The 21,639-nt window shown below is 39.7% G+C and overlaps 1 protein-coding gene across 1 annotated transcript in view; it reads left to right on the top strand.

Annotated features, from left to right (window-relative positions):
* The window catches only part of LOC132710561 (uncharacterized), a 54,549-nt gene that overhangs the window by 13,705 nt on the left and 19,205 nt on the right, over nt 1-21,639 (top strand). The window contains exons 2-3 of the mRNA XM_060687153.2: nt 16,581-16,663; nt 21,457-21,517. Of these exons, the coding sequence (XP_060543136.2) occupies nt 21,486-21,517 (32 nt within the window). The 5' untranslated portion in view covers nt 16,581-16,663; nt 21,457-21,485. The remainder of the gene's footprint in view (nt 1-16,580; nt 16,664-21,456; nt 21,518-21,639) is intronic.

Raw genomic sequence — 21,639 nt, 5'->3', positions numbered from 1 at the left:
TTAGTTAGACTGAAAGCAATCTCACAGAGCATCATCTCAGCAAAAGCCCAAACCTGCTCTTTATTCTTTCATTGCTGCCCTACCAGGAGCCACTAACATTCTGTTTGTGGGCAGAGGTATGTTGCTTTTGCCATGTTGCATGTCTGGCTTTTATGACAAATGTTCTTTTTCCCTTATATATAATTGCTCTGAACTTATTCTTGGTTTGGGGGCTGAAGTTCAGCAACTCTGATTTCTTTCTAACATAGTTGTCTGTCTGTCTCTGTGTATGTGTGCATGTGTGTGCATGCAACTGCTTGTTGTGGTTATATTCTGGATTTGTATATTTTGGTTGGGGATATGTGTGCGTGCACCTCCATCTTAGTCTGTATTGTAAAAGAGAAAGTGCAGTGTTTTACTGAATTCATTGCGTGCCAATAGAGAGTATTATCCTTAGTTTATTCTTTAATGACCTTTAGGGACATACGCTTGATTTCTTACAAATATTGCTTCCTCTTGTATGCTCAAGGAGTTTTCCCAAGTTATGAACCATGAGTAAATAAACCTTGCTATGATTGAAATGATAGCCTAGGAAAAGGTTAGTTAACAGTGGTAATAACAACTGCTGATAGTATGGTGTATGGCTACTTTTCTTAATGAATCATAAAGTCTCCCACATTGGCCCCTTTCCTCTTTGTGTATGTTTAGCTCCTGCCCCATTCATTTATTTTCTGTGCTCTGTTTTGCTTTTCGATAGTCCAAGCAATACTGCATCCATCTTCCGCAGCATCAATCTGTTTTGAAAGGGTAACCTTTTCGCCTCTGCTTTTCTTTACTGCTACAATTTTTTATTGCTGAGAGCTTGGTGCCTGTTTTCTCCTGTGCTTTCCAGTTCAAGCTGCAGGATGACTCTCATTTGGACAGACTCATGGTCACCCTTAATGGTCAGTTTTAAAAGGGCAGTCATGCCAATGCAGCACATAGCGTCAGTGCAGACTGGGAAATAGTACTGGAATGCTTCAAGGCTTCAATGCTAATAGATAATGCCCATTTGTTCCATGTATAAGGATTTGGATGGATATTCTTGTTTTTAGTGATTGATTTACATCCTTCTCTACCCTGGATGGGTCACCTTAAAGTAAACAATGCATACGTTTAAAAAAATCATAAAAATCCATTTAAAACAATAAACATAATACAAACAATAGCACCTGATTGGTTTCTAAGGACCTCAGAACATGATGGAGTAACAGTATCTTCCTGAAGTGAATTCATTGCGTGCCAATAGAGAGTGGGATAATGTTCTCCAAGTTCAATTGTGGGCAGTTTTGAGTAGGGGTGTATGCAGTGGTGGGATTCAATTTGTTTTTACTAATGGTTCTGTGGGTGTGGCTTGGTGGGTGTGGCATGGCTTGGTGGGTGTGGCTTGGTAGGCATAGCAGGGGAAGGATACTGTAAAATCTCCATTCCCATCCCACTCCAGGGGAAGGTTACTGCAAAATCCCTATTTCCTCCTGATCAGCTGGGACTCCAGAGGCAGAGAATAGATGGGGGCAGGGCCAGTATTTCATGGTATTTACCGGTTCTCCAGAACTGGTCAGAATCTGCTGAATACTACCTCTGGGTGTATGTTATTATTGCCTATTTTCCAAAGAGTAAGATAATTTCCTTGAAAGTAAGGGGTGAGGGTGTCAGCCCTTTAATGTAGACCAATTCAGGAAACAGACACCATAAGGATTCCATGAATGCTATTTTATTATTACTCAACAATTTTGAAAGACTACCAAGGTCCTCCCTGCCCCCATTATGCCAAAACATTATTTTGAGTCTCGTTTTCCTTTTCCTTTCCCAGGAGGTGAATTGTATTTTAATTGTCCCTTACTTGTTCCTAAATACAAATATCTACATTTCTCTAGAGCAGAGTTTCCTAACTTAGACAATTGAAAGATGTGGGTCTGGCTGGGAAATTCTGGGAGTTAAACCCCACACATCTTTCAGTTGCCAAGGTTGGGAAACATTGCTCTAAATCAGGGGTCTCCAACCTTGGGCAAATTTAAGACTTGTGGACTTCAACTCCCAGAGTTCCTCAGCCAGCAAAGCTCAGCCAGCAAAGCAAAGCTGGCTGAGGAACTCTGGGAGTTGAAGTCCACAAGTCTTAAAGTTGCCAAGGTTGGAGACCCTTGCTCTAAATGAAGAAAACAGTGATCTCTCCTCTCTCCTCCTCCTCTTTCTCCTCTGTTTCTTTACCGTCTATAAAGCTGATTATAACAGCTTTTAACAATTTCTTGTGAAGTAGGCTGTGCAATGGAAAAGGGACTGACTGATCCAATGTCATTTGGTGAGCTTTGTGGCTGAATGGAAACTTGAACTGAAGTTACTCTTGACCTTATCCACTATGCCACACGGAGTACTTCTCGTTTATTTACTAGTTGGGAAAGCATCCAAATAGTTATGTTCCAAAGGGTACATATTCCTGAGCTAACTATAAGAGATGTACATCGACGATCAGATTATCTACTTCCTCAAGGTTATAAAGGAATGGGGGCCTTCTGACTGACCACAGTAATGTAGTTCATTAAGTAGGACTAAACTTTCTGACAGTCTTGGACAGTCCATGACAGAAAGGGCAGGAAATTTTTTTCTAGTGCATGAAAACAACTGATGTGGCAGTATTTCATGTTATCAAACTTTCCCCAAGACCTCTGGACAAAGCTATAGAGAGCACTGATGTTTGCCTTTTAACTCTGATAGCATTTGGCATTTTGAAAAATGCTCCCAGCTAGAAGACTACTTCCACTGAAATATGTCAGTAGCCATCTCTCCTCATTATCCAAATAGCCCTTGTGATGGATGCCAGTAGCACGTGACTTTCCCTGATAGCTCTAGTTCATGGAAGTTTCACTGCTATTGTTTTACCATAATTATCCTCGGGGTTAAGCAGAGGTCGGGCCATTCCCGAGGAATACTAAAATCGCAGCTGATTTCTGCTCATAGTTCTCCTTTCATTGTGAAGGAAGAACTGATTGAGAATATCAAGAGATTACAGATATTTTCCACAATAGTACGGTACTTGAAAACACTATTTAGGGAACTCTTGTTGATTTCCTTAGAAAGCATCATTGAAGAAATTCTTTCAAGGATGTCAAATGAAAAACATGTCAGCTCACATATTTTCTGCAAAGTGAGCAACATGGCAGGATACATTTCCAAGAAGAGAGTCATAGTATTCTTTGAAATAAAAATACGGTAAATCTATGGGTGGTGCACATCTAAATGGCATGTGTTTTGTTTCTACTTGTTGTGCTGAGTTGAGAAGTATGTACGCTGCATTGAACTCAGAGAATCTCATTTGTATGAGAACTACTATTGGTTGTTATCATAGATAAAATGGAGGGGGTGCTCTGTGCAACCTCTCATCAAATCTTTTTATTAGCATTTTTTCTTTCTTTCTGGATTATAGATATAGGCCACCTTTTTCATTTATAGAACGCTTCAGGCAACTGAGAACATTAGAAAACACCAAAAAAGATGAAAACAAGACAATTAAATCTATATTAGCATATATAAATACTGTAAGTTTCTTACTCTCTGCCAAAACCTGGAGCCAGTCTGCTTATATAATTATGTTATTAGCATTGGTGCTGACTGGAATCACCTCCCAGAGACCTGAAGTTTTGCCAATTTCAAGAAACATACGTAAAGTAGGAAGGCGGGAAAGTTATTCCAGTAAATCCAGGGCTACATGCATCACGCACATGTTGCACATAAGAAAGAGGCAGTGTTTTATTCCAATAATCACAGTCTGTTGATACCTCTGATGCAGGGATAGGCAGCCTTTCCCCCCAAAAAAATGCTTTGCCCTTGCTTCCTTCCTAGTTCTGAGAGGAAGGGACTGGCCCAAGATCACCCAGGTAGCTTCATGCCTATGGCAGGATTAAAATTCATGGATTCCCATGAACCTAGTGCCTTAAATCACTACACCAAACTGGCTCTCTTGTCATCTTTAGGGTTGTTAAAATAGTGTTTCCTTAATGATAACTGCAAGGTGTGTAAAATCTGTTATGCTTTATTATTTATTATGCTAGTATCAAGTCATGGGATCATCAGTGGGTGCTAATTGACCATTTTTTTCCTGTGCCTGTAGAATGATGCAGAGATAAAAGAGTGCATAAATGGTTAGCAGAATTATTAGAAGAGAATGTAAATAGCAGCATGAGAGGACATGAGAATAACCTTGGGAGACAGAAGGAAGAGCCACCACCCTAGACAATGCATTTACTGTAACTTTACAATGAGGGAGCATGAGTATTCATGATTTTGGTTTCCTGCACCTGGGTGACAACATCGTCCTGGGAACTTGGGGGAAAAAACAACCCACCCACCCCAACTGATTCTGCATTGTATAAGAAGGGGCAGAGGGTAGTGTTGGAAGACTTTCAAGATTGCTATTGTATCCTATTCGATACGTGAATTTCTTTAGCATTTTTACAATCTCTTCTTCTTAAAAACTTCCAGTGTTGGAACATTTACAACTTCTGGGGGCAGGTTGTTCCACTGATTATTTTTTCTAACTGTCAGGAAATTTCTCCTTAGTTCTAGGTTGCGTCTCTCCTTAATTAGTTCCATCCATTGCTTCTTTTTCTGTCTTCAGGTGCTTTGGAGAATAGCTTGACTGCCTCTTCTTTGTGGCAACCCCTGAGATATTAGAACACTGCTATTGTGTCAGCCCTGGTCCTTCTTTTCATCAGACTAGACATACCCAGTTCCAGCAATCGTTCTTTATATGTTTTAGTCTCCAATCCCCTAACCATCTTTGTTGCTCTGTTGCAAGATGTTGCATCTTCTCTGCACTCTTTCTAGAGTCTCAACATCTGTTTTATATCGTGGTGACCAAAACTGGATGTGATAGTCCAAGTGTGGCCTTACCAATGCCTTATAAAGTGGTATTAACACTTCATGTGATCTTGATTCTATCCCTCTGTTAATGTAGCCTAGAACTGTGTTGGCTTTTTTTGGCAACTCCTGCACACTGCTGGCTCATATTTAATTCACACTTGCAGGGTCTATTTTTTTGAACTGGCCTAGCTTGAATTGTGGACAGCTCCCCAGTCAAGTTTGCATGATACTGTTCTGCTGCTGCTCTTCTGCAAACAACATTCCCTGAAACTTCAAACAACTTGGCAGGACCTGAAATGGCCTAAGAGTGAAATAGTGAAACTGGCCAAAACAGCATAACATTGAAATTACCAGTCCAAACCTTCTCCTGCAAGACAACATGAAAGAAACAAGAAATAAAGGGAGGAAAAGAACATGAAAAATGCTGCATGTGACTAAGCTCTTTTCATGACTCGCTTGTTGTTAACATAAAAGCAAAAACAAAACCTATTTTGCTTAGGTCATGACCAAATGGGATAAAGGAGGCAAGCACAGGAAATAGCCTAGAAATGGGAAGAACTGAACCTGGGCGAAGAGCAGTGCCTTCATTGGTGGATGTTAGTTCCCATTACTTTAAGAGGAAGAGCAGCAAAGCTGGAAGATGAAACCAGTGCTCCTGTCTATGGTCCATGCAGAATCAAAAGAGTTCCATGCAGTCAATTTAGTTATATTCTTTGCTGATCACTGAATTCTTTGAGGAAGAAGTTTGCTGTTTTGGAAACTTTTATTTACACATGTTTTTCTTGGAGGACTTGGTCTACAATCATGGTCAATGCCTTGTTTAGGCAAGAATTTTGACCACAATATCTTTACTTCTTCTCATCTACCACCTACTAAATGTTTTATAAGAGTAGGGCAAGAATATATCTTTATCATTTTTAGAACTGGCTAATCCAGGAGTCAGCAACCTTAAACACTCAAAGAGCCACAAAGGTCCTAACCAGAAGCCCCCGTTCAATTATGGAGCCAACCGGAAGTCCGGTTCCCCTATCATAGTCTCCACCTAGCATGGTGTCCTTTTTCCTCTGCTGACTTGAAATCCGGTTCTCCCACCATAGAGTCTCCTCCTAGCGTGGTAACATTTTTCCTCTACCTGTCCTAACCAAAAGCCCTATCAATTGTGGAGCTGACCAGCAACAGGGAGCTGCAGTAGAGGGATGAAAGAGCCACATGCGGCTCCAGAGCCGTGGGTTGCTGACCCCTGGACTATGCATTAGCTAAAATACTGAAAGGAGCACTCCTTTTATATAAAATGATCCATGCATTTATATTTAGATCTCTTCTTCTAGAAAGATCAGAGATTAATAATTCTAGGGAGGGAGGGAGGGAGGGAGGGAGGAAGGAAGGAAGGAAGGAAGGAAGGAAGGAAGGAAGGAAGGAAGGAAGGAAGGAAGGAAATAGAAGCTGATGAGGTAGAGGGGACAATTATCTCTCTGCTCCACCCCTACCCCCCAGACATCCAATAACCTTCCTTTATGTGTTTCTTAAGATTTAACATCACTATTAGAAACTCAGTAATATGCAACCATCAGGCCAACAATAGAATACAACATTTCTTCAAATAATGAATGCCTGACTACTGGAAGATTCATGTAATTTTACTGGGCATGGATCTTTGTAAGATTAGCAGAAGGTGAAGTATTCCACACTTACATGTGTAAATGTGTGCATTTGGGAACTGGTTGCACTGCAATCTTTTGTATCCTTACAGTAGATGTGAATGAGCCTCATTAAATAGAGTAAAATTTACTTCTTGCATACAGTACATGCAGTGAACTGTTTTGGCAGTCTTAACTAAGAGCCAAATGATGGCTTATTATCTTGTGATCTGAATGAAAGAGGATCAGCAATTGCAGTCTTTAACTTCCTTCCTTCCACCTTCCACAGTCTACCACTCTTTCCATTTTTAGGAAAGATGTACTATTTTAGAAACATTTCAGAAGAGTGGATATTTAAGAATACAGAGAGAATACAAGGCAGTTTTAACTGGAAAAAAATGTTTTCAAATAGGGAACCTATCAAAACTAGAGCCTGGACAAATTTAGAGTTATTATTTTATAGCACATTTTTATAGCACATTCTACATTAAGTTTGTATTTAATCTATATGGATATCTTGGTAAGGAAAGAAAAATTGAGGCATGAATGCTGAATAACCTAAAATCATAATGTACATGGATCAGTTGTAAGAAAACCTAACAGGCTTGGGAAAGTACATTCGGTGAAACGATGATGTATAGTTTCTCACTATATGTTTACGGATGAGCCTAGACAATGAGTCAAGCCGAGCAAAACAACTTCTGCATTATTTAAATCATGAGTGGGCAACTACGGCCTGTTTACAAGCTGTGGACTTCAACTCCCAGAATTCCTGACTCAGCTTGGCCACCCCTGATCTAAGCTGTGCATTTTTCACTTTAGGCCAGGGGTGGGTAAATGTGGCCCTTTTACAACCCGTGGACTTCAACTCCCAGAATTCCTGAGACAGCTTGGCTGCTTGGCTGTCAGCTTGGCTGTCTCAGGAATTCTGGGAGTTGAAGTCCACAGGTTGTAAAGGGCCACATTTGCCCACCCCTGCTTTAGGCAGTTCAATTAATTGATTCAATTAAACAAAGACAGTTTCCTAACAAACGGCCCTGGATTTCTCTAAGGTTTACAGCAGCTTACAAAAAGAGTATTTTTCCTTATGGGTTACAAAATAGTTGCCATTTGATTAGCATAAACTCAACCAACACATGCCATGTGTGATTAACCAGTCAACCATTGTCTGCTCACAAAAACTCAGTGACTTCAAAGTTTTGACTCCGTAGAATGATGACCCTGGAATTACCTTCTAACCTACAAAACATTTAACTTTAAGATGCATTTCATCTATAAAATCTGTTAATTAATGTGTTGCCACAACATTGGAATTTCCTAATGTTGGAAAACCGTTGGAATTGCACTTCTTCAAATCTGAATTTCTCTGAAACCCACAGTTCTTGACTCTCCACCATTTCAAAATGTGATTAGTTTCTAGCCAGCACTTCTAAATCCTTGAACAGAAGGTTGTTAGCAATGCAGGGTGTTGTTGTCTTCTTGTTGATATTGTTCATGCCTGACTCTTCATGAACTGATGGACATGATTTCAGCAGAATTGTGTGTTTACTTCTAGGCCTTTGATGTTATGCTTAGACCAACAATGACGGCATCAAGCCACCTTGTCTTCTGTTAGAATCTTTTGCAATTGCCTTTCGATTTTTCCAAGCATAAGATTCTTCTCTCATGATTTTTTCCTTTCTATCTACGCATCCATATTTAAATGTTAGTTTTATTTTTTTTTCTTGCAGTCCAATTTTACATTGTGGTATTTATTTCTAAAATCAATATTTAGATTATATCTTAAGTATGTAGAATTGTCACTATCAAAGACAATGGAAAGCTAGAGAAATTTAAGCAAACTAGGACTTTCCCAAATATAATGTTTCCTTGTTCCTTTTTGTTTTCCTTGAACTCTTTGTGATGCTTTGTGACGCTTTATTTTTCCTGAACTCTTTTTGATAAAGATCTGCTAACAGGATAAAATCCTCCTAAATATAACACTTGTAGTATATATTTCTCCATTTCAAGCCTTTGAAGTCCCTAACTTCAGTACCCCGCTCCTCAACCTGGTGGGCCTCCAAGGGCTCCATCCAGGGGTGAAATCCAACAGGTTCTGACAGGTTCTGGAGAACCGGTAGCAGAAATTTTGAGTAGTTCAGAGAACCAGTAGCGGAAATTTTGAGTAGTTTGGAGAACTGGCAAATACCACCTCTGGCTGGTCCCAGAGTGGGGGAATGGAGATTTTGCAATATCCTTCTCCTGGAGTGGGGTCCAAATGGATATTTTACAATATGGCTGCCCTGGCTCTCTGGAATCAGCTACCTCCTGAGGCCCAGACATCTCCCACCCTACTGACCTTCCGGAAAATGGTGAAAACCTGGCTTTTCCGGCAGGCTTGGGGCTGTTGATCTCACCACTGCGATCTTGCGAGATCCGACCATGAGCGGTGTGTATGGGTTTTTTTAATGATTTTTATTGTATATCGTTTATACTGTTCTTGTAAGCTGCCCAGAGTCCTCGGAGAGTTGGGCAGCATAGAAATATGAATAATAAAATAAGTGAATGAATAAATAAATAAATAAATATCCTTCCCCTGCCATGCCCTCCATGGCTTAGGGCCAGGGTATTTACGAGACCGCCTTCTGCAATCAATAACCTCCCACCGGCCAATACGCTCTCACAGAAAGGGCCTCCTCAGGGTGCCGTCGGTCAAGCAATGTCGGCTGGCGGCCCCCAGGGGGAGAGCCTTCTCTGTGGGGGCACCTGCCCTCTGGAATGAGCTCCCTCCCGGAATACGACTGATCCCGGACCTCCGTTCTTTCCGTAAGGCCCTGAAGACTTTTTTATTTCACCAAACCGGCCTAGCCTAAAAGGTCTTATGGGTTAGTTTTTTAAATTGTATAGATGTGGGGTTTTAAATTGGGAGGCCGATCGATTTAATTTATTTTAGTTATTTGCAACTTTTATATTATATGTATCTTAATTTCGGCTGTTCACCACCCTGAGTCCTTCGGGAGAAGGGCGGTATACAAATTTAAATAAACAAACAAACAAACCAAGCCACAGAACTGGTAGTAAAAAAATTTGAATTTCACCACTGGCTCCATCCCTTCAGGGAGGAGGAGGAGGAGGAGGAGGAGGAGGAGGACTCCTTTGTCAAATGCTAGCAGCAGCCACCTGTACCTTGCCAGCAGATTATCTTGCTGGGTTGCCCTCTTCCTTTCCCTCATGGCCTACCACTGTTAAAACATTTCAAATTTCAGTTCCAAAGCAGCAAAACAATCCTCGCTTGTTGAGTCTTACCACCAGATGATTGACTGCAGGGGGCAAAGGGAGGTGGGAAAGAGGGTGAGGATGGGAGGCCCTCCCATCTTTTCTTGGGCCACACAGCCTATGGGTTTCTGGGAAGTATAAGTCAGAAGGCTGGGTGTTGCTGAAGTGGTACCATGTTTTGTTCCCATGGGAGTCATGGGTCCTGGCATTCTGTAGGTTAGTCTATCTGAGTGATTTTGATTCAATAATTTATTTATTTATTATTTGTTTGTTTGTTTGTCAAACATGTACAAGGTAACAAGTATAAGTATGAACATAAATATGAACAAAGGAAGTAAATACCGATAAATGGAGACAGTAAGACAGGGATGGTAGGCACGCTGGTGTGCTTATGCACACCCCCTTTAAGGACCTCTTAAGAATGGGGAGAGGTCCAAGATAGACAGTTTAAGGTTGAAGCTATGAGGATGTAACAACGTTACATTCCAGGCGTTGACCACTCTGTTGCTGAAGTCATATTTTCTGCAATCAAGTTTGGAACGGTTTACCTTAAGTTTGTATCGATTGTTTGCCCATGTATTATTGTGTTTGAAGCTGAAGAAGGCGTTGACAGGCAGGATGTTATAGCAGACAATTTTGTGAACTATGTTTAGATCGGACCTCAGGCAGCACAGTTCCAGGTTGTCCAAGCTCAAAATTTCAAGCCTGGAGGCATAGAGAATTCTATTGTGAGTAGAGGAGTGGAGTACTTTTCTCAAGAAATACCTCTGAACTCGCTCAATTGTGTTAATGTTTGATATACAGTGTGGGTTCCAGGTGGATGAGCTATATTTGAGAATTGGTCTGACATAGGTTTTGTATGCCCTAGTTAACTATTGTTGCTCTATACCTCCAATTTCACCTAATTGAAGGTTACAAATAGATATAAGAGTGAGTGAGAGAGAGAGAAAGAGAGAGAGAGAGAGAGGGAGAGAGATGATAGATAGATAGATAGATAGATAGATAGATAGATAGATAGATAGATAGATATGATATGATAGATGTACAATAAAGTTCAGAATGTTAAAATAGCACTGGGGAGATCCCAATTTAAAACTACATTCAGTCTTGAATCTCATCAGTTAACAATCACAGTCACTATCTCTCAATCTCTTTTATGAGAATATAAGTTTTATGAAAATAAATCATAAAACACAATAATTTGTAATCCTTTCTACACTAAATTCCTTCTCATACTGTGGATTTTTATTTTTTTATTTTTACAGTTGAATTGGCAACAGCCATCAGAACATGACTGTAGCCGTAGACCTGGAGAAGCCTGACAATTTGCAGAAATGAAACAGTATTTGAGGGAACATGGCAGAGAGCATAATTCCCCACACAGCTCAATCAATATGTTTAGAAGTCTTGAACTGCCAGTGAGACTCGTGAGAACAGGAATAGGGTATTGTGGAATTAACTGAAAGGAACATGGTTGGTTGTAAAATGGGACAGATGGAAAATAGTACCTTAGATAATAGGACTGCAGAGCCCATCGTAATATGTAAAAACTGTCCATTTGCGTCTTTATTTTTGGCCTGTCCATTTTGATTATGCAAATAATGATTTACAGGAAAACAGTGAATCATTTTAAAAAAACTGAAATTGAATTATGCAAGTTACACCTGCTCCTTAGTTCTTGAGCAACTATTTAATGCTTTGTTTTGTTTTTCCCTCTGATGGAATTAACTTTGGTGCTGCAACATGAACTCTGTCACCACAACCGCTTGTGATGAAATAGCATTAAGAACAAGGAGAAATAGTTTCATATTTGGCTGTTTACCAAAACAAGGAGATATATAAGATGAGAATTTTAAACCTGAGAGGAGGTGACTAATTGATGCTGTAGGTGTCAAAACACAAAAAAGTTTTATAATCTTCCGTTTTATACAATGATGTGCGCTGTATTTTTTTCTTATTTTACTTAACTTGGTGTGTCTTTTCTTCCTCCATAACCATACAACTGATTTATGGTTGAATTGATGCACATGTACTAAAGCTGTATTTGTAGCACACTCTTATTCATGACTCCTAAGAACTAGGGATTTTAGAGAAATCTATCACAAATTTAGCATGATCTGTCAAAACAGTAGCATGATTTGTCAAAACAAAATACATCAATGCCCAGATGTACACAATTTATGGGGCCTACAACTGCTACTCCTGAAAGATTTTCCAACTCAAAACATGAAATACCAAAAAAAATAGTTATATCAAGGGAATATCATAATGAGGTATATTGATGGAAAAAGTATACTTTTGACAAAGTTATATGCAAAAATACCTATATTCAGGGAAAGCCCCATGTATTGTTTTTAAAAGCAAATCATTAGATACATTGCATAAATTTCCTTATACAGGTAGCTCTCATCTTACGACTGGTTGCTTTGTGATTGTTCAAAGTTAAAATGGATCAGTGGTGAAATCCAATTTTTTTTACTACCGGTTCTGTGGGTGTGGCTTGGTGACATGGTGTGGCTTGGTGGGTGTGGCAGGAGAAGGATACTGCAAAATCTCCATTCCCACCCCACTCTGGGGCCAGCCAAAGGTGGCATTTGCCGGTTCTCCGAACTGCTCAAAATTTCTGCTACCGGTTCTCCAGAACCTGTCAGAACCTGCTGGATTTCACCCATGCAATTGACCTCCCCAGGGGTATTTATGAGTTCCAATCCCATCCCCACAGTCACGAGTTCATATTTTGGGCACTCAGCAAGTGGTCCATATTTATAGTCGTTTACAATGTTTGTGGTCATATAATCCCATTTTACAATGTTTTTGCCAAAAACCAGTATCTATTTCTGGTTTGGGAAAAACTGGCCCATAGGGAACAATTGGTTTGCTTAATGACCACAGCATTTGCTTAATAACTGCCACAAAAAGTTTGTCACATCGGGTTAGTCACATGGGTGACCCACTTTATGGCCTTCACAATTTATAGTCCTAATGGGCAGGGTCCATTACCATCATAAGATGGGGATGTAGGAAAAATCTGATTATCATATGCATCAGGGGTGAAATGCTACCAGTTCGGACAGGTTCTCCCGAACTGGTATTTAAAAATGCTACTGGTTTGGGCAAACCGGTATTTCCGACGATTAGCTAGGCAATGCTCAGCTGTGATGTGTGATTTATATTAGCTAGAATCATTGGATTTCCTGCTTTCTAAATCATGTGGCACAAGCGGATTCCCTCCATCCCCTGCTGTTCTACTTATCTTTGCAGACTTGGAAGGTTTCAAAATGTTCCTTTTTTAGTGCTGTGCGGGCATGCCTCAGGTGCGCATGCGCACACGAAGTGCGCACTCAGTAGAAGACTCACAGAACCGGTAGCAGACTTCAGAGGATTTCACCACTGATATGCATGTTTTATCCACTTTGCATGTATAAGATGCATACAAGATATGCTTGTAAGGAGAGATACTTGGTGTTGTGGCCCGCCAGCAGCCTGCGCGGATCATGGCTGATCCCAACGATGAGGAGGCTGGTGTGGTGTAGCGCCAGCAGCCTGCGCAGCTGGCGCTCACGTCGGACAGCGAGGAGGCTGAAGAGGATGTGGTGCCAGAGGCAGAGACTCAGCCAGGGCCTTCAGAACCTCCAGAGGCTCCTTCAAGTGGAGAGAGTGAAGTGGAGGAGCCTCTTCTCAATGCTCGAGTGCACAGGGCTGCCAAAAGGCAGGAGTGGCTACTCAGGAGGTCTCCTCGAGAGTAAGGCTTGAGGATAATTGGCCACTCCCTTAGCCTATTTAAGTCACATGCCTTTAGTAAGTTTCTTGCTAGAAACAACTTGTAATTATCAACAGAGCATTTTTGGAAAAGTCTTATCTTGTTTTCTGGGCTGGTTGCCAACCTTTGCCAGACTTTGGTTTATTCCTGCTACTTAATAAATTTGATAAGGACCGTTGGTGTGTGTCTATATCCTCGGGAATCCGGAGCTGGGGCAGAACACTTGGTTGGAAATGCTGGAGATTGAAACTAGCAAGACTATGATAGCCTTGGAAACTAGATTTAATAGGTTAATAATTAAATATATACAGGAGACATGAGCCCTTTATCCCAACAAATATCTCACCATGATATAAATTATGCAGTGTCAGCCACTTTTTTCTGCCCTGCACCTACGTTGTCTTACTCTTATTCTAGTCATCCTCAGTTGTTCTTAAAGTAGTATTTACCATTTATTCCAGCATTGTTCAATGACAGCCTCAAGGCATATGAAATCTGTTAGTGTTTATTACTCTCAGGGCTACAGGGAAGTCAGGGAAGTGCAATGCTTAGGAATAGAGAATCAGGATATAGATTGACAATGTGAATAGCCGATTATGTGCCAGCATTGGGAATCGAAGGAGCAGTTGTGAAAAACAACCCAACTGATTGTCTCACCCTCTTAAAGGTTAGTCTCATTGGACTCAGTGTGGGTATATATATGATACATAATTTGTCAAGCATATATAAGATAACAGGTAAAAGTATAAACATCATTCGAATACATGAAAAGAGTAAGTAAAAAGGAATATTAGGACAGGGACGGTAGGCACGCTGGTGCACTTATGCATGCCCCTTAAAACAGATACAGAATAACAGAGCTGAAAGGGACCTTGGACGTCATCTAGTCCAACCCCCTGCTCATGCAGGAGACCTATACTAGGGATTCGAACCACCGAACTGCCGACCTTTCTGATCGACAAGCTCAGGGTCTTAGCCACTGAGCCACCTAGCCATAAATAATAAATAAATAATAAATAAATAAATTCTTATTTATTGCTGTGTTCCGGACATAGAGTTTAGTTGATAGAGGTAAACTAGTTGTCTTTTTTAATAATGCATCACTAAGAAGGTAGCCCACTAGATCAGGGGTCTCCAACCTTGGCAACTTGAAGACTTGTGGACTTCAACTCCCAGAGTTCCTCAGCCAGCTTTGCTCTGGGAGTTGAAGTCAACAAGTCCTAAAGTTGCCAAGGTTGGAGACCCCTGCACTAGAGGACAGGCAGCCTACCCTTATTGATAGATGAACATTTCCAAAATAAAGTCAACATAATATTTTAAAAAATCCTTTATAAACTGATGGAACAAGTCCTTTCAGGCTTTGGGAATTTATGCTTTTTTCTATACTCTGCCTCCTTTCTATTCTAAATGAAATTCAGTTTAATTTTTCTCATCTCAGACAGAGAGGTATGTGTCATCATTATAACTAAATCTTCTCCATTTTGCCATTTTCGATTTGACAGTTCCAATAAATTTATTTACTCTGCAGAGGAGGTATTTAAGGATATCTTACACTGCTGTCTTGACCTGCAGGTGATGTTTATTGCCATGTGAAGAAGGCCTTTAAATCAGTTGTGAAATCCAAATTTTTGTACTACTGGTTCTGTGGGCATGGCTTGATGGGCATGGTGTGGCTTGGTGGGCGTGGCAGGGGAAGGATACTACAAAATCCCCATTCCCTCCCCACTCCAGGGGGAAGGATATTGCAAAATCTCCATTCCCACTCCACTCTGGGGCCAGCCAGAAGTGGTATTTGCCAGTTCTCTGAACTACTCAAAATTTCCGCTACTGGTTCCCCTAACTGCTCAAAATTTCCGCTACCAGTTCTCCAGAACCTGTCAGAACCTGTTGGATTTCAGCCCTGCTTTAAATACAAAACTTAATTGATAGATTGATTGCAATCAGTAACATATTTAAGCCTGGATGATAATGGGAAACTTTGTTTACGTATAGTGCTATTAATTGGGCAAGTAGTCCATATACAAACAAAAGTTGGTTTATAGCCGTTAACCAGCAAAGTTTTTATTAATCATCATCTCTTGGTTAAACCTAGCTCAGATCGTTGCTATTATAACAATCACAATGGATGAGAAAATACATTGGTTTACCTATGTGTCTCCATAATGAGCAATAATAAGAAAGGTGGAATAATAATAACAATGGGTAAAGCCATTTTCATTGTGAGTTCTAACCATGCAGTCTTTTGGTAGCAAAAGTCTTTGTTGCTTCAAATGTCTTTGTTGTATGAAGAAATCAGTGATAGTTATAGAGTATGAAAATTTTAATTCAGTTTACATTTCAGAAAGTATGCTTCCTATATATATATATATATATATATATATATTATGATTGGTAAAAGGAAAATATTATAAAAGAACATGATATTAAAGAATGACTAATTTCAAAAATAAGTAAGGGAACCATCTCTCACACCAAAATATGTGTATTAGGAAAACTTTGCATCAGCTTTTGTGCTGTTTTTGGGTGGAAGATAATGGGAGCCAATTCAGAGTTCCAATGGAACAAATCTCAGTTACAGAAAATGAGAAAACAAAAGTGACCCTTTCAAAGTGAAATCTCTATTTATTTTATTTTTTTGACAAGAGACAGTGTCCTTAGCCAAATGATCTCATGGGACATCCTCCTTGCCATCATCACTTTCAATTAATTAAATAAGTGACACAGTGAATCATCCATTTCTTCAGGATGGAAACCCCAGAGGTAGGAAAATATAATAGCAATAGTCTTTATCTACTTCCTGATCCTGGAAATATACAAGCAGTATGAGAAGTAGTCATTGATAGTCCTCTGTGCATAATTTGCCTAGTTCTTTTAAAGTCATTTAATGTAATGGCCATCATCTCATGTTGTGGCGGAGAATTTCCAAGGATTGTTCTGTCAATTAGTTTTACTAGATATTCCCAGAGTCTGATACTATGAGAAAGGTTGCATTATGTTTCTCTTTTCAAGTTCTCCATTTAATTGTTTCCTCTTCTCATTCCTTCATTCTCCAGCCTTCCCAATGGCTGATTTGAAGATTTCTGCTTCATCTCTTCACATAGGACACTGCTGTGAGGGATAACATGAATATTGTATGGTAAGGACAAAAATTGAAATATAACCAAGATCTATGTGTGGCAGCTTTATATTGTACAACACACATATATTCAGATACTGCAATCATCTCATATCCAGGTCCCATACAGATAACAAGGGATATCTAAGTTGACCTTTGCTGACCAGCTTGATCACAGAAGTATGAGTGATCTCTGGAATTAATAAAATAAGAACCTGCTCCAAAATTATTTTACCATGGGCTAGTTGTATTTCTGAAATAAAATGTTTATTTATTCTTTAATAACTTTGGCTATACTCCACAATTTGCAGGATTGCATGCCAGTTGAGAGCACTGCATTCACATCTGTATGTATCTTCTTCATGATAGAAGTCAATAGAAACTTTTTAAACATAGTGGGTGAAACCAAGTACGTTCCCATCTTAAAAGAACCTCCTACACATTGCTCCATCCCCTCTTTACTCCCCCTGCCTGTCAAGTCAACATTATTTAGTTGCCTTTGTAATACAAATGTAGCAACACCATGAAAAGATAACAATCTTATCCAAAGAGGGTTGAATACTCAACATGTTTCAACAACGGCACTCTAAAGAATGTATTTTTTTCAAACAGGTGCTTAGACCTATTAACAGGTGTAAGCAATAGGTTTACAGATTTCATCAACCCTGTCATTTGAAGGAGCTAAAAGCAGGGTTTTTGAGATTCTCAGCTGGCACAAAATACTTCCAGTAAGTTAGTCCTTGCTTTGTTACAGTCCTCAATGTTCTGCAAAATATTTAGTCCTACAGCTTCCATCTCATCCGATGGCTATAAAAAGCGTATTTGTCACTAGCTTCTTTACACTTAATAACATTTTCTCAGTAGATTTGAGAAAATGTATTTGATTCCCAGTGGCCAACTCAAGTGTTACAACAATGATTTTTGGAACACATAGCCACCGGTTTGTTCTAGATCACTGTTTCTCAACCTTTCCGGTTTTAAAATGTGTGGACTTCAACTCCCAGAATTCCTCAGCAAATGATGCTGGCTGGGGAATTCTGGGATTTGAAGTCCACACATCTTAAATTTGCTGTGGTTGAAAAACACTGTCCTAGACTAATAATGACACACTCCTTTGGGAATGGAAAGCAACAAGGAGCCAGAAGCATTAGGAGAAGCAATCACTGCAGTTACTGGGTCCTCAATAAAAACAAAAATTAAATACTTGCCAATTCATTTAGTGCTGGGCACAGAATTCTTCATAGGGTATGGTAGTCTTCCTGTATTTTTAAGTTCTAAAGTGGCAAGATGTGGTAGTAAAAAATTTGTCATTCATCGTGCTATCATGTCTCCATCAATCTGCACACTTCAAATAAATTCCCAAGGAAAATCTCATACAGGAACTCCTGCTATGGTCTTCTTGCAGGAAAGATGCTATTGTCTCCGTTTAGGGTTGAAGAATTTCTCTTGCCCCTTCAGAAACTCAAAAATTCTGCCAACTTTGGGGTGATGAATTCCCAAAACATGTTTTGGGTTCCAACTCTAGTTTTGTTAGTGTTCATAAATGATCAGGTCATTGGCATTGTGTTGCATGGGCAGGCATATTTTTGCCCACTGTGGCACCATGGATGGTGTTATAGCCTTAAGTATCCTAGCATTCGGACCACCAACCAAGTTTGTCACCTAAGCCAAACAACAATAATACATGAAAGATTTGCAATTGTCTTGAGGATAAAGAATCCATGGTGAAATCTTGTCTGTTCCTTTCGCTTTCTCAAACTGTCAAATTTGTCACTCAGTCTAATTTATATCCTCACCTTTCCAGCAAGTCAGCCCATGGGAGATTACAAAATGACATGAACAGCGTTAACTAATTACAACTTTTCATAAAATAGCATTAAATTAAATAATAAAATAATAATCATACATGCATACATGAATTCCAAACCAGGCATTATTGCACAATATTGGTCCCATGATCAAGAAGACCTTGGGCCATGTTGCTTCCAAGACTTTTGCTTCTAGGCAAATTTCATCATAGATTTATGGAAGAAAAACACAAAATGGGGAAGTCCATAATTTAGGCAGGCAAGAGACAAAGTCATTGAAAGTCAGGCAGATTACAAGTTTAATTAATAATTATTATACTAATAATCCAAGCTATAAAAAGGTTCATCAGTTTAAGCAAGCTGTTTGGAATTTTGATCAGAGAAAAGCAAGTTCAACTAATCCAGGGCAAATCAAACATTCTCCCAAAGAAGCATTAGATTACCTCATTTTTGGACCTACTGCAATTTTGGTGTTTCTTTAAAAGGCAACCACACATAAAGTGCCTCATAGTATTCTATTCAGAAGAAAGTAGCATAGAGTCTTATCTAGGAAGAACTGAAGTTGGCAAATTAAAGACAGATGCAGACAAGAGGCTGGTTGCCACCGAACTCAGCATCACATCAAGGAGGCCCTCAGAACTTGTGGCTATCCCAATTTGGCTTTACCAAATCCAGAACAAGTTCCAGCAAGAGCTCCTCAACAACAGACAAGAGAACAACAAATGACGCGACATTGTCATTCCATATATTGTAGGAATTATCTGAAAAGCTCAGAAGGATTTTCAATTAACACAACATAATGCACACTTTAAACTCAAGAAGACTTTAAGGCAGAAACTTGTCCACCCCAAGGAAAAAACATCCAGATACATACTGACAGTGATAAAATCCGAATTTTTTTACTACTGGTTCTGTGGGCGTGGCTTGGTGGGCATGGTGTGTCTTGGTGGGCATGGCTTGGTGGTGTGGCAGGGGAAGGATACTGCAAAATCCCCATTCCCTCCCCACTCCTGGGGGAAGGATATCGCAAAATCTCCATTCCCACCCCACTCTGGGACCAGCCAGAGGTGGCATTTGCCAGTTCTTCGAACTACTCCAAATTTCTGCTACCAGTTCTCCGAACTACTCAAAATTTCCGCCACTGGTTCTCTAGAACCTGTCAGAACCTGCTGGATTTCACCCCTGGTACTTTACAAGAAGTACTTTTCTACTAGGTCTGGACATCAGACAGAAGCCATTTTGTTTTCCGTCCAGAGGAAGGGAAGGAGGAGAAGGCAGCAGTAATGTAGTCAAAATGAACATGATGTAACTGTGCGTCTTTGGCTAGTATCACAGAAAAACACATACACGTACAGCAAGTTAACCTGCTGAGCTAATGCTAAAAGAAGGTGGTTATGAAGCTACTGTGAGCTATCAAGGTATTGAAGGAACCACCATGTTTGAAGAAGTAGATGGAATTTTGGAGAGAAATCTGTGAGGAAGGAGCTCCAAAATACCTTTATAGGGACAAAGTATGCTCACTGAGCATGGAATGATGGCTAAAAGTGAAAGAAGGAATTATGTGACAGGACTGGCTAGTTAGAGCTCCGAGAAGTGCTGCAAAGCTTATTTGCACGTAATAATAGTAAATGAAATCCTCTGGATGCCAATATTGATGTACTAATGCAAAAAAATCCTATCCATGCACAGCCATAACTGTGGATTTTCATAATGCAACTCAGAGAATGCAAGAAAAAACATTTAAAGGAAAAGTTTGCAAAAATTTAAGACTACTTCAGAAGAAAAGTCTGAACGAGGGTAAGGATGACAACTTGAACAGTCCATTCGAGCCTGAGGATACTCAGAGAGCGACTGAGGCGAGGGAGAGGAGAGATTGAAAATCAGAAAGCGAATGCAATGACGCATCTTGTAAAATGACATGGCTGACTCACAAGGACCCTGAACAGAAACAAAAAAAAATAATAATCACATTTTGTCTAATTTATCTCATGTTACATCATAAATTCAACTGATTAATTAAAACATTCATAGTGCAGTACACCAACTAAATATCTTGCTTGCAGTCTTCAAAAGTGCTTTCTACAACCATTTATTTATTTATTTATTTATTTATTTAGTTAGTTAGTTAGTTAGTTAGTTAGTTAGTTAGTTAGTTAGTTATTTAGTTATTTAGTTATTTAGTTATTTAGTTATTTAGTTATTTAGTTATTTAGTTATTGGTTCGATTTATATGCCACCCTTCTCCAGAGACTCAGGACGGCTTACAATGCGTTAAGCAACAGCCTTCATACTTTTATATATATACCTGCTTAGTAGGGTTTTCGCCCCCCCTCCCCAAAAGCAGTGTTCTTTTTTATACAAAGTCAGTTTATTGCCCCCACAATCCGGGTCCTCATTTTACCTACCTTGGAAGGATGGAAGGCTGAGTCAACCTTGAGCCTAGTGAACTACTGAACTTGCAGTAATTGCAGGCAGCTGATGCTACTTAACAGCACTTTAGTCTGCTGCGCCACCAAGGCTCTCTCTTATTGGTCAAAACATCTTGTCTATTTATCTCAGAAGATTCTCAATCATCCAGGTCATGGATGTCCCAAAGGTGATTTTCAAAAGGCAACTGGACTTTCCTGGATTTTTCTTTAAAAATATTTCATCCATTTTGAAGAAGCTTCTTGGATGAGAACTAAAACATTTCCAAAGAAAAAACCCAAGAAAATCCAGTTGCCTTTTGAAAAGCACCTTTGGGACATCTTATGTATGATTTCTAGAACTATACAATTATTGCTGCCAATTCAGGGGCCTCTTGGATATCTGCTGGAGGTCTTTGCTACTCTTTTCTGTCATATTAGATTTTTGCAACTAAACTATATTATGAACCATACTGTTTTAATAGATGCAGGGTGATTCTAGGCCTTCAAATGGCACAAGCTCTGTTCCTTATATGGAATATGTAGTTTCACTGCCCAGGATGTTATTTTGTCAGATTATATTATTTTATTCCTCCCACAGGTAGCAGTCAATCATCCAGCAGATGAGTGATGAAACATAAAATGAGAATATCAGGCCATGGGTGAGTGAAACTGATGGATGAGAGGTTTGGGGAATGGAAGTAGAGAAGGAATGAGGTGGGTTTGAAGAAAAAAAAAATGCAGCCAATTAATCAAGCCCGCCTCTTTCTACTTGGCAAACTGC

The sequence above is a fragment of the Pantherophis guttatus genome, chromosome 7 (genome assembly GCF_059756535.1).
Source record: "Pantherophis guttatus breed Tessera chromosome 7, ASM5975653v1, whole genome shotgun sequence".
In the NCBI taxonomy this organism is placed as follows: domain Eukaryota; kingdom Metazoa; phylum Chordata; class Lepidosauria; order Squamata; family Colubridae; genus Pantherophis; species Pantherophis guttatus.
The sequence above is the reverse complement of the archived record's forward strand: the minus strand, read 5'-3'. Positions and strand labels throughout refer to the sequence as shown.